The sequence below is a fragment of the Coenobita brevimanus genome, chromosome 16, assembly GCF_032717465.1.
Source record: "Coenobita brevimanus isolate Jiangsu-jjx chromosome 16, ASM3271746v2, whole genome shotgun sequence".
Lineage (NCBI taxonomy): Eukaryota > Metazoa > Arthropoda > Malacostraca > Decapoda > Coenobitidae > Coenobita > Coenobita brevimanus.
Window position 1 is genome coordinate 2,306,608 of NC_136969.1, and position 13,831 is coordinate 2,320,438.

The 13,831-nt window shown below is 41.8% G+C and overlaps 1 protein-coding gene across 1 annotated transcript in view; it reads left to right on the plus strand.

The window, feature by feature from the left end:
- LOC145390884 (ionotropic receptor 21a-like) overlaps positions 1-13,831 on the plus strand; it is a 68,239-nt gene that overhangs the window by 24,012 nt on the left and 30,396 nt on the right. Inside the window, exons 11-13 of the mRNA XM_080265624.1 lie at positions 3,217-3,366; positions 7,805-7,912; positions 12,382-12,429. Coding sequence (XP_080121750.1) covers positions 3,217-3,366; positions 7,805-7,912; positions 12,382-12,429 — 306 coding nt within the window. The remainder of the gene's footprint in view (positions 1-3,216; positions 3,367-7,804; positions 7,913-12,381; positions 12,430-13,831) is intronic.

A 13,831-nucleotide genomic window follows, 5' to 3' on the forward strand; every position in this document is an offset into this window, starting at 1 on the left:
TTCCTGTAAACCCTCTTCGGCTCCTAGGACTCGCTCTCAGTTTAATAAAATCGTCTGGCGTTACCTGAAATGGAATGCCAGAGCTGTTCCGGCCGTGAGAGTCCATCGTAGCACCTTTTTCTTAACGACTTATTTTTATTTTTTATTTATCTCTCTATCAATTTCCAATCAGTTATCTCTGTCTAGCTGTTTATCTATCTATCTATCTATCTATCTATCAGTCTATCTGTCTGTCAATCAATCTATCTATCTATCTATCTGTCTGTCTATCATTCTATGTGTGTATATATTTATATATTTATATATTTATTTATTTATTTCCTTATTGCCTATTGAACCTTAATATTCTCTTGTATGCTATTTATGTCGTGTTAACCAATTAATTGTCATTGTTCCCATTTGGCAACAGGTATTAATGTGCTAATTTCACTTATGAAACTGCATTGTAGGGTGATGTCGCCTTTTATACGTTTACACATGGCCTCATTGTCCTGGTTATCGTACTGAAACTGTGTCTAGTGATGATCTGAATTTTCTTGCACTTACAAGCACTCGTTTGTTGTCTGATAGTTATATATTTTGATAATTACTTTTACCTATAGTAGTAAAGTCCTTTTATCAAATGAAAGAAAAATATAATTTCTTTTATCGTAAATCCCCCATATTATTTAAATAAGACTAACTTTGGTATATTATAGAGTCAATGAATTTGTTCCCAAATGAGAACAATGGCAGAATCCATAACTACGTGAACGAAACACTGTCAATATGCAGAATAACTAAAAATAATTTCAGTACCAAATTTATCTACTGATTACTGAAAAGGCACACAATTTATTATATTATCAACAAGTACAAAGCACTGTGTATCAAACTATGGACCATTAGAAAGGAGATCAGATATTCGTTATTCGATGGTTGGGGAATATCGGTGAAAAAGTATTTGTAGAAGGTATAGAAGTTGTATGCTGCCTTTATAGATAACATAAACCATAAAGCAAAGTAGACAGACAAGGAATGAGGAATATGCTGAAAATATGTGGAGTAGATGGGAAGCTGCTGAATGCTGTCATGAGTATTTATAAGGCCACAAAGACTATGGTACATGGAAAGTGAACTATGAGAGTTCATTCATATGAATACTGGACTGAAACGGGGATGTATCATGTCTCCATGGTTATTTACTGTATATATGGATTGTGTTATAAAAAAAATAAAATAAAAATGGTAAGGCAGTGGAAGCAGCCTGTACTGTTGTGTGCTGATAATACTGTGTTCTTGAGTGATGATGAAAGGCGAATTACAAGCCTTGGTGAATGAGTTCTGAAGTGTGTGTAAAAACGAAAGTTAAATATGAACGTAGCAGTTATAGTCGTTGAGAGAAAGCAAATTGGCTGGATGGTCAAGTGAAGGAGAATGTGAATTCTTTCAAGTATATACTGTAGGTCGTGTGATGAGGAAGTTTAGAAGGTGAAGCGCACGAAAGGTACGGCAGGGAAGAAAGAGGCTGCAGCTTCACTGAAAGTATTGGTAAAAAGGGAGCGCGTGTGAGTCAAAAAGTCGCCTCACGACAATATTGTGATCCTTACTCTGCTGCATGGATGTGAAGCTTGAACCTACTTGGATGGGAGAAAGTCATGAGTGGGAGCAGTGGAAATGAATTACCTTAGAGGAACATGGGAAGTTTTATGGAGAGACAGAAGACAAATGAGACTTAAAAGGACAGGTATGATGTTAATGTGAATGTAACAGAAAACATCAGGAAAATTACTCTGATATGGTTGGGCCGTGTGGAGAGGATGGATAATGAAAGTCTGACAAGAAGAGTGTATGTGGGTGACGTTGAGGGAGAAATTGGGATGGGGGAAGGAAGACCAAGGATATGCACAGTATATGAGAGGGGGATGTGTGTGTTGGACAGACGACAGCCAGGTGGCGGAGGATAAGGTGACAAGGAGGTGATTTGTTTATGGTCATCCTTTACGGGATTTAAGGCGTCTGTCTATGGAAAGAAAGGTAGATCTACAAGGAACATTACATTTTCTGTACATAATCAAGGCATTGTTTAAATCGTTACTGATACATCGGATCCAGCCATTGTTCCCTTTTGGGAACATGTACCTGACATACTAAAATGCATTGTTACATATTGGGGAGCAAGTATTACTTTATGAACACCATTTCACCTTTAAGTTGGAGAGAAAAACACTTTCGTTAAGTTGGCCCTTAATGGGCGGTCGATAAAGTTTTCATCGCTACCATACACAAGATTACTAAGGAGCAGTGTGCAAAATAAATCGCTAAGGAAGTGGTGTTACAAAGCGACACATAGCCACAATAGATCACTCAGTTCTGTTGTCCCAGTCAGTTATAGTTTTGTCAACATTGACTCCATCATCTTCAGGAGAACCTAAAAGTTCAGAATAAAAACCTTAACTTCAGAATACAACCCTGGTTTCAGAATAAAACCCTAACTTCGGAATACGACACTAACTTCAGAACACCGTCCTAACTTCAGAGTATAGCCCTAACTTCAGAAAACAAGAGAAACTTCAGAATACAACCCTAATTTCAGAATACAACCCTTTGGAACACAACCCTAACTTCAGTACAGTTGTATTCTGTTCCACATAACGCCAGTCCACTTTATCTGTAGGTCATTAGCTTGGTGGGGATTTTCGTACTTTTGCTGCTTATTTCCTTTAGCTTGGTGGAGGAACAAGGCAATACCGAGGCCCTGCATCCATTCCATGGCACTTCTTCGTGACTAGCACCATGCTATAGTGTCAGTCTCCTGTCACAGCTCAGCATTCAAGATGGAGCGATGGAAATTTTACGCGTACAGAACAGAGTATGGCTGAGTGAATCACAGGAGCCTGAGAATGACTCATAGGGCCTGAGTGAATCACAGGAGCCTGAGAGTGAGTCATAGGAGCCTGAGGGTGAGTCATAGGAGCCTGAGAGTGGGTCATAGGAACCTAAGAGTGAGTCACAGGAGCCAGAGTGTGAGACAGGAGCGTAAGTGTCATTGGAGCCTGATAGTGAGTGAGTAATAGAAGCCTAAAAGTGAGTGAGTCATAGGAGCTGAGTGAGTCATAGATGCCTGACAGTGAGTGAGTCATAGGAGCTGAGTGAGTCATAAATGCCTGAGAGTGAGTCATAGGAGCCTGAGAGTGAGTCATAGGAGTCAGCGTGTAAATATCGGCCTTGCCTCAGGAGTGCTTCATGCCGTTCAACATCGCCATGGGTCTGCAGCGTCACTCCCCACTCAAGAGGAAGGTGGATGAGGTGATTGGGTGGGTGCAGCAGAGTGGCATCCTGAAGCAGGCCGTGGCGGAGGCTTTACGTTTGGCTGCCACTACTGAGGTGACCTGGTGGTTGTGGTAGTAGTAGTAGTAGTAATAGCAGAAGTAGTAGTAGTAGTAAAAGTAGTGGGGGTGATGGTGGTGGTGGTGGTGGTATTATTATTATTGCTATTATTATTATTATTATTACTTAGTCGTAGGTGGGAGCGCTCACCATCCACCCAGTCGATGTAGCGCTGCTCTCGGGTGTCTTCCCTTTCCTCTCTTCCTTCTTCTTTCCTTCCGTCTTCTCTCTTTTTCCTTCATTCTTTCCTCTTCCGTATGCCTTCGGGTGACGCTACACTCCCTCTTCTGTCTTTGTTTCCTTCATTCTTTCCTCCATCTTCTGCCTATGGGTGACTCTACACAAAGTGACAAGCCAAATGGTTTCTGCAAACCAGGAAACCATTTACTTCGCTGGGTGGTAACCATATAACCAAATTATGGAGCCTGGTGGTTTAGTGAGCAATTAAGGCGCTCCAGTCGGATTGAGCCTGTGCAGGTTTATATCTAAGAGGTGGCTGGGGTTTGTTGTTCACGTAGTGCCACTCAGCAATGAGTGAAGGTGGTCACTCTCATCTTAAATGTCAGGACCAACTTGCTTAGCCCAAAGCTCCTAGGTTCCTCGTGGGACAACACAGGCGTAGATGATGATGATTATTATTATTACTATTATTTATTATTATTATTATTATTATTATTATTATTATTATTATTATTACTATTATTATTATTATTATTATTATTATTAGTGGCAGTAGTAGTAGTAGTAGTCATCATCATCATCATTTCTTTATTTCGTAATACAGTATACATATAAAGATTACATAATATTACATAACCCAGAAATTCCAGAGGCCTGTGTACAGTACATAACATACTTAACAATAACATATCCTTCCGAAAGATGGAATTTGGTAGTCACTGAAAAAGTTATAGACTGTACACAATATACTCACATATATACGTATAAATACATATACATATACAGTACACTCACATGCACATACTGTACATAAAAATAACAAATCACTGCTGCTCTCTTAGGGCAATAAAAACTATAATTAATGATATAAAAAGATTACAAATTAAACTTTAAAACACAGGAAAGAATAAAAATAAGTAAACCATAATGCTAAGACAAAAAATATAAAGATAAAAAAAATCATTATAAATATCTGCAAATTATAAAAACAGAAAATCTACAGAACTAAATAAAAAATTATATAAGCATGTACTAAGAAATAAGAAAAAAAAAGTTAAAATCTAATAAAATAATAATAAAAGGCCACATATGACTGTACATAAAAGTTATCAAAAACTAAAAAATCTAAAATATAAGCAATACTAAAAGTGAAACTAAAAAAAATTATATAAAACAACTATACATATACAGTATACACACACACACACACACACACACACACACACACACACATATGCATACATATATACACACATTCATATATACATACATGTACACACACACACACACACACACACACACAAACACACATATATACACACACACACACACACACACACACACACACACACACACACATACACATATAAAATGTGGGATAAAAATCATGTCAGAATAAAGCTAATAGCCATAAAACATACAAGGATTGCGTCTGTCCTCGTGCCTTTGTATCCAGTCAATCCGAGATCTCAGAATATCCAGCTCTTCATGAAAAATATTAACATTATATACATCTCTGAAGTATTTGAAAAGGTATTGCATAAAAAATCCCTCCTTGATAAGTGGGATATTAATGCTAAAGATAGGGTTTAGCAACCTGAACACTCTCTTACAGTACCTGGCTTGGACTAGTGCAGTGTGATGCCTGAGCAGCAGTTGATTACACCGAGCTGCCGTGATGTGACTGCTGGCAATCATCGGTACTTCACATATACGCTTTAATGCTTTGCTAAAAGCAATCTCAAAAGCTTTAAAAATTTTTGAGTTAAAAGAAGAATCATGGTTCCATAATGGAAGTCCGTAGTCTGGTAAACAATAAGATTTAAAAAGAAATAAAAATGTGTCCCTGTCAACGGCTTTAAAATCCCTAAAAATACTATTAAATGAGGCATAAAAATTATTAAGTCTAAAAATAATATCGTCATTGTCTTTAAAATTAAAACAGACATTATTTATCTATCTATCTATATACCTAGGCTGCTTCCCCCAAGGAAAGGGAGGTAGCCGAGACAGGACGACACACTCCCCATTTACTCATCCATTCAAACACATTATGTCCATTCAAACACATTATGTCCAAGATAATTAAAAACCTTTACTACCTGCAGTGTATCACCGTTCAGCTCAATGCTCTCTGTTGTCTCATCCACTTTGTTACTAAAAATAACACACTTAGATTTTGTCCTGTTAACCGTAAGCAAGTGTTCATCTATACAGGCACAAAGTTTACTATATAAAGTGTCCATTTCTGCAGGTGTCTCTGCCAGTAGTACTAAGTCATCTGCATAAGCTAATATATTGCATCTGAGTTCTCCACAGCAGCATCTAACATCAGTGTCTGTTAGTTGGACCCAGGTTCGAATCCTGGCTGGGGCAGGGGACAGTTTAAGGATTTGAATTTCATTAAAAAGCAGACTTTCCTGATCTACCAGATGACCCGCCGACATGTCGTAAAAATACCCCCGCTAATACCAATACACCAGTCCTGTATGAGACAGCCCTAGCATGTATTCAATATGGACGGTGGGTGTTAGCGCCGAAGTGGTGACATGTGGAGGTGTAGGAGGACTACTGGGCCTTGGGATAGGCTACTGCCCCCAAGATACAGGCCCCGAAGCCTTTGCCCAGAGTCGGACACATAAAAAAAAAAAAAAAAAAAAAAAAAAGTAGTTGTAGCAGTAGTGGTAGTACGAGGAGGAGGAGGAGGAGGAGTGGTGGTAGTAGTAGTACTGGTGGTGGTGGCGATGGTGGTATTATTAGCCGTTCCCGCCCCGGAGGGGCTCGGGGATGGGTATTGTTTTCACTCCGTGTGTCTGTTTGTTTGTTTGCCTGTCTGTCTGTCTGTTAACAACTTTACGCGAAAAAAAAAAGTGCGATTTTGACTAAAATTTCAGGGATGATGGGCTATGACCTTCTGATCACCTGATTAAAATTGGCCAAATTGGGCCAAGGCACAGGCTGTAGGCCCGAAAAAATGTCCAAAAAAATCTTTTTTTCACCATAACTCCTCTCAATTTCGTCATACTGACATGACACCAAAACCTACAGTAAAGGTGCATCTCTCAAATATGCATCCTATAACATGCCTCATTACATCAGGGGGGTCAGCCCCCAGTTAGCGGTAGGGGGGGTCATTGTCAGGTGGGTCAGCCCTATTTTTCAAATGACCATAAAATCGTCAGTTATTACCAGATTTCCTCCAAGTTTGATATGTGACATCTTTGACTTGATATCCTGTTGTGTTTACACGTCAGCTTTAAAATGACTGCCGGGGATGGGTTTCCTGTGCCTTGGCACTGCTTCTTGTTATTATTACCATGTTGCAGTTCTGTTGTTGTTGTTGTTGTTGTAGCCCCAGGTTCATTTGAAACGTGAGCCCAGTGGACTGCAGCCTGGAGGTGACCTGTTCCTGCAGTCCACCACCCTCTGCTTTGGGGACACGGAACTGAAAGACGTTTGTAACACCGGACAGTGGAGTCACCAGATTTTATCGGTGCCACCACGTGAAGGCGTCCCTCTCTACCACCAGCTTCGGGATCAATGAACAATGACACAATGATGATGACGATGACGATGACGATGACGATGATGAAGACGAAGACGAAGACGAAGACGACGACTACGACGACGACGACGACGATGATGATGATGATAATAATAATAATAATAATAATGATAATAATGATAATAATCATGATGATGATAATAATAATCATGATAATAATAATAACAATAATAATAATAATATCAACAATAATAATAATACTGTATTACTACTACTACTACTACTTCTGCTACTACTACTACCAATAATAATAATAGTAATAATAATAATAATAATAATAATAATGATAATTATTATTATTATTATTATTATTATTTGATCAAGTACATTTGGGGATTTTTCGTCCTTTATGCCGTTATCTGCCGTACCTCAGTGGCAGAATGAGATAATACTTTGGTTCTTCATAATTTCCACAGCACGTTTTCGTAACTAGCGTCACAGTCCATTGCTAATGTGCTGTTACAACTCGGCATCCTAGATAAACAAATGATGCTTTTAGATCAAGTTAGAGTAAAACGAGTCGAGTGAAGCAATGCAAGTAATATTGATAATTCCCCTACCTTTACAGCAGATTCTCAGAGGTAGGAAGGGGAAAGATGGAAATGATTATGTGGGGAAAAGGGAACAGGTCGTCTTCATGTTCATAATAGTGAGATGGCATGCTACTGAGTTTATGTCTCTTTGTTACAGGAATACGGTGGTGATGGTGATGGCAATGAAGTGGGACACGAGGGGACAGTGGTGGCCCTCAGCCTGGACCACATGCAGGGCGTCTTCATGCTCGTAGGAATAGGATGGGTCGCTGCTATAGACGTGGTCTTACTTGAAACCTTCATGCCCTGGAACTAACTCACGAACCGAGGTAGAGGTGTAGGTACAGTCGCGGTTCAAAGTTCTGATACGTGTTCGAAGCTCTGAATCCATGAATAAAAACTACGCTGCTATAAACGTGCTCTTACTTTAGACCTTCTAATCTAGGACCTAATGCATCACGAAACTGAACTGCAGGTGCAGCCACGCTCAGTGGTTCTGCTACATGTCCGAAGCTCAGAATCCATGAATTAAGGCTGCTGCGGTAAACGAGGTCATACTTTAGGTTAGCTATACAGCTTAGAAGATCATTGATGAATAAAAGGAAGACAACTGGTGATAGGACAGAGCCCTGAGGAACACCACTGTTGATAGATCTAGAAGAATGATGGCCGTCTACAACAGCAGCTATAGAACGACCAGAAAGGAAGCTAGAGATGAAGGCACAGATAGAAGGATAGAAACAATAACAGGGCAGTTTGGAAAGTAAAAATTTATGCCAGACTCAATCGAAAGCCTTCGAGATGTCAAGTGCAATGGCAAAGCTTTCGCCAAAGTCCCGAAAGGAGGATAACCAAGAGTCTAAAAAGTAGGTGAGAAGATCGCCAGTGGAGCGTCCCTGACGGAACCCATACTGACGATCAGAAAGAAGGTTGTGATAGGAAAGATGCTTTAAAATTTTTCTGTTAAGAATAGACTCGAAAACTTTTGAGACACAGGATGTTAAAGCATTTAGACGATAGTTAGAGGGTTGGGAATGGTCACCATTCTTTGGGACTGCCTGAATGAGAGCAAACTTCTAGCAAAAGGGAAAGGTACAAGTTGAAAGACAAAGGCAAAAAAGTTTACCTAGGCAGGGTGTAAGCACAGAAGCACAGTTCTTGAGGACAGCAGGAGGGACTCCATCAGGCCCATATGCCTTATTAGTACTGAGGCCAGTGATGGCAGAAAATACATCAACTGAAGAAATTTTAATGTCAGCCATGAGGAAGTCAGAGGGGGGAAGTGATGGAAGAACAGCACCGGAATCATCTAAGGTGGAATTGGAGGAGAAAATCTGAGCGAAGAGATCTGCTTTATCAGTAAATGAAATAGCTACAGAGCCATCACAGTAGAAAAGAGGAGGGAAGGATGATGAAGTAAAGTTGTTAGAAAGGTTTTTTGCAAGGTGTCAGAAGGAGCGGGAAGAATTCGAGTTGGAGAGTTGTGAGTATTTAGTACAGATGAAATTATTCTTAGCAGAGAGAAGAACAGCCTTAGCAAGATTCTGGGTAGAAACAAAAAAGATGTGATTCAGGGGTGGGTTGGCTCCAATACCTTTTATAGGTCCTCTCCTTGTTGCGGACAGCATTAAAACAAGCATGATTAAACCAAGACTTTCTTGCATTAGTCAAAGGATATGAGAAAGGGATGTATGCTTCCATGCCCGAGAGAATAACCTCCGTAATGTGCAAGGCACACTCAGATGGCTCCCGGCCAAGGAAGCAATAATCATTTCCGGGAAAATCAAAGAAATACTGCCTGAGGGCCTCCCAATCCGCTGCTCCAAAGTGTGGAGGGTTCACAGGCTGTACCGGAATGATAGGACAGGTTAAGGTAACAAGGTTAGGATCAGAGGAGCCCAACGGAGAGAAAAAATTAACAGTGTAAGCAGAAGGATAAGTTGTAAGGAAGAGGTCAAGTATGTTGGAGCTCTCTCCGAGACGGTCAGGGGTACGGGTAGGGTGCTGTACAAGCTGCTCTAGGTCATTGTGGGTAGAAAAGATGTAGGCTTGTTCACCAGGTGGATCAGTGAAAGGAGAGGAAAGCCAAAGGTGGTGGTGAACATTGAAATCTCCTAGAATGGAGCTTTCAGAGAAAGGAGAAATGGATAGAATGCTTTCCATCGAAGAAGTAAGATAGTCGAAGAATTTTTGATAGTCAGTAGAATTAGGAGATAAGTAAACAGCACAGATATAATTAGTCAGAGAGTGACAGGAGAGCCGAAGCCAGAGAGCAGAGAATTCAGAAGAATCAAGTTCAGGAACACAAGAGCAAGATAGGTTGTTGCGTACATGTACACAATATCCACCATTGCCTTTGAAATGAGTATAGAGAAAGTAGGAGGATACAGAAAAGGGTTTGCTGTCAGTTGCCTTAGACAGCTGTCTCAGTAAGGATGAGAAGGTGAGGTTTAGAGGAGGAGAGGTGGTGTTCGACAGAGAGAAAGTTAGAGGAAAGGCCGCGAATGTTGCAGAAATGAAGAAGTGTCAGACAGTGGATCCAGGCAGCTCAAAGAGTCGTCATCGGGAGAGGGGCGGATGATGTGGGCATTTATGGTCCCCCCCCCCCAGGGACTCCGAGGCAAGGTTTTAGTGAGCCATTTTTCTTTTGTTCTTTTTTTCTTTTATTATGAAAAGGAAGTGTAGTGTGTACTGTGCATGTAGTTTGGTGTTGATAGAGAAACTTGTATTGGAGAGCATGCTGGCCTCCTCTCTGTGTTACTGGAACACTGAAAAAATTCAGCAAGGAGGGATGGTCAGGAACTTGTCCCAAGGACTGATGAAACGGCAGCTCCAGCTCTCCCTGTCATCAGCTTTCCATCCATCTTGGGAGTACTGCTCTGCTCGACTGGTGCTACTGTCTATTCCTCTTTTCTTCTCCTCACCTCCTTCATCCTCTTCTCCTCCAATTTCTGCCCAGTCCTCCTCCACTAGCTCCTCTTCTATCATTACCCTAAAACCTTATCTTCCTCTTACCTCTTCAACCCTTTCCACGCGTATCTCTCATCCTCGTCCATCGCTACTTCCGTTTCTTAGGCCAACAGAACACAAATTCCAAGCTTTGTTCGGCCCCCAGACCTGGACCAAGTTTTTTTTGACATTCCCTCAACTGCCCCTCTAGCAGGTAATGACCTGCTTTTCAGTGTTGCCTGCTGAAGCAGGTAGGCAAAGATGTCCGATTTACGTCTCATCCAGATGGCACTCGTATTGTAACAGTTCAGTCCGAAAAACAAGCGACTGCAATGACCAGTTTACTTAGTCCTGCCGGTACCCTGATTACTGTATCAAAAAATGTTTCCATCAATTCCTGTGTAGGGACAGTCTTGGTTCCCACTTTCGTCAGTGTTGGTGACCATCAGTGGCCAGAGTGTTCTCCTCTTACCCAGGAGATTTCAGAACTCCAGGGTCATAAAGTCGTTATGGCACAGTGTTACTCGCCTCGTCCTACGCATCGCCTCCATTATTCCATAAATATTGCGAAAATCCGTTTGGACAGTTGTACCTTACCTACCTCTGTTATCCTTGGTGGTCTCAAGCTAAACATTAAAGAATCTACCCCAATCCCTCGCCAATGTCGTGCTTGCTGGAAATTTGGGCACTCGGAAATTTTTCAGATCCACTCCTATGTTCTGCCTTTGCTAATCTCCAGATCATAAAGATGATGAATGTCTCTCGGACCATCACTGCTGTACTAAATGTTGAGGTGGGCATACCGCCACTGATCATCGTTGTCCTTTGTACAAATTTGAATGTGAGGTTCTCCGAATCCAACTGTCCACTGGACTCTGCCGGGCTGAAGCTCACCGGGAAGCACGTCGTCAAGGCTCTAGAGATGCTACTGTCACCACCTATCGTGTCTATTCTTCTGTTGCAGCCTCTGATGTCCATGTCACTTCTTCGTCCCCTCCCTCATTGTCTTTACGACCTTCTTGTTCTCATTCTGCAGCTCAACCTTTTCTGTTTCTCTCTCAACCACCTCTTGCCCTTCTTCGTCCACCTCTATTCCGTTATCAAATTCCTTTTCAGTTCTCGGTCCCTCTACTTCCACCTCTCTTTCTTCTTCCCTACCTACATCATCTTCTACTTCCGTGCCCGTGTCACATCCTTCCCGTTCTCTACCATGTCCCTCCAACCCCGCCTCTCCCCTTCAATCGGTCAAGAAACGCAAAGCCCATCGTGGGTCGCGTCCTGTTCCCCAAAAGCACTGTACGCCTCCTCTCTCCTCCAGATCTTCTGACTTCCATCCACCTTGTCGTGCATCTTCCGGTGACAGCTCTCCCTAAACTATCCAGAAAGTTACACGGTTTCTTCAGGACACTTCTCCACTATCGTTTGCTCCAACAACTGCTGCAACCGTCCCCATTTCAACTACATGTACTACAATTCTGCCGATGTTCACTCTCCTCCTCTCACTCTTCCCTCCACTCCTTTTACCCCTGAGGCTGCAGCCTCTACCTTCTCTACTTCATCCGTAAGGTCTCTGTTACCTCCATCTTTCTCTTCTTCCCCCACCTCAACTGCAAGTGAGCCTATTGTCAAATCCCTTTTAGACCTTCCTTTGCCCTCAAGGGTAGAAACCCCCTTTCCTCTCCGCCGTTCTTCGTTGCCTGAGTCATGCCCTTCCACCACTCAGTTCTCCAGTGGTTCTTCGAAACCTACTATCCTTACTCAAAGCTAATCTCTTCTTCAACATAGTTTTTTAGCATCATCAGTTTTGTCAGTGTTTTGATCCTTTGTTTTATGGTACGATGTCTATTTTACGGTGAAATTTACACAGTTTTACGTTACAACGTAACAACACGTTATTTGCTTTCTGTTTACCAACTTACGTTGCTTTGTTTACAGGAAACTCGCCTTCAGGAATCCCTACCTCCTATCCCCAATTATACCTTTTCTAGCTCTCCTCATTCCATTTCTGATGTTTGCATTTTGATCCATCATATGGTTCCATCTGAACTGTTACAAATTTCTACTGAGCTCCCCTGTGCCATAGCCCACATATTTCTTGGGCACTGGTTAACAATTGTCTCCCTCTATATCTCCCCCTTCAGTGGCACTTGATTTCTCGGCATTAGCCATCCTGCTTTCCAGTCTCCCTTCTCAATATCTTTTGCTCGGCGATTTTATTAGACGAAATCCCCTGTGAAGTGATTCCGTTATCAATCCTCGTGGTCGACTGATAGAATCTTGCATTTACCATCATGAGCTTTTAGTCCTCAATACCAGTGTTCCCACCCACTTTGATGCACATACACATAACTTTTCCTGCACTAACCTTTCTTTATGTTCTCTGTCTCTTGCTCTTGACTTCACTTGGTCTGTCCTTCAAGATTATCCCTTTAGTGATCATTTTCCAATACATCTCCGACTCACGCTGTATTCTCCTGCTCCACGCCCTCCACGCTGGTGTTTTGCTCGAGCGAATTGGACAGCTTTTACTTCCTATATGACTCCTTTTTCTCTTCCTTCTTCTTGTGTACACGATATGCTCACTAAATTCCTCGACGTGGTCCTAAATGCTGCTCATCAGGCAATTCCAAAGACCACTCGTCCCTTTTCGTCTAAGTGTGTTCCTTGGTGGATGCCGGAATGCTCAAAAGCCCTCTGCATCAAACGGGCTACTTGGAAGAGTTATCACCGCAAACACCATACTGCCGATAAAGTTATCACCTTATGCTTTTCCGTCGTGCCTACGCTGCCTTTCGCCGAACAGTTCAAGAGGCTAAGAAATCCAAATGGAAGTCATATGTCTCTCAAGTTACTTCTAACACGCCCATCTCAGCAGTTTGGGCCGGTATCCATAAGATAACAGGTAAACTGCTACCATCGGCCCCGGTCCTCCATCTGCATGGTACTTCTGCAACAGATCCCTACTTAGTCGCCAGTGTGCTAGGTGAACATTTTAGTGAGGTTAGTAAAGGCTCTCATCTGACAGGTGACTTCACAAACTTTGTTCGACAGCACAGCGTCATCCGCTCCACTTCCATCTCTCTGATAAAGAACATTATAATGCTCCTTTTACGTCGGGGGAATTACGTGATGCCATTAGTTCTTGCAGAGATACATGTAAGGGTTTAGATGGTGTTCATTACAGTATGCTTAAACACCTCTCATCGGCGGGGCTTCAGTTTTCATTAGCACTTTA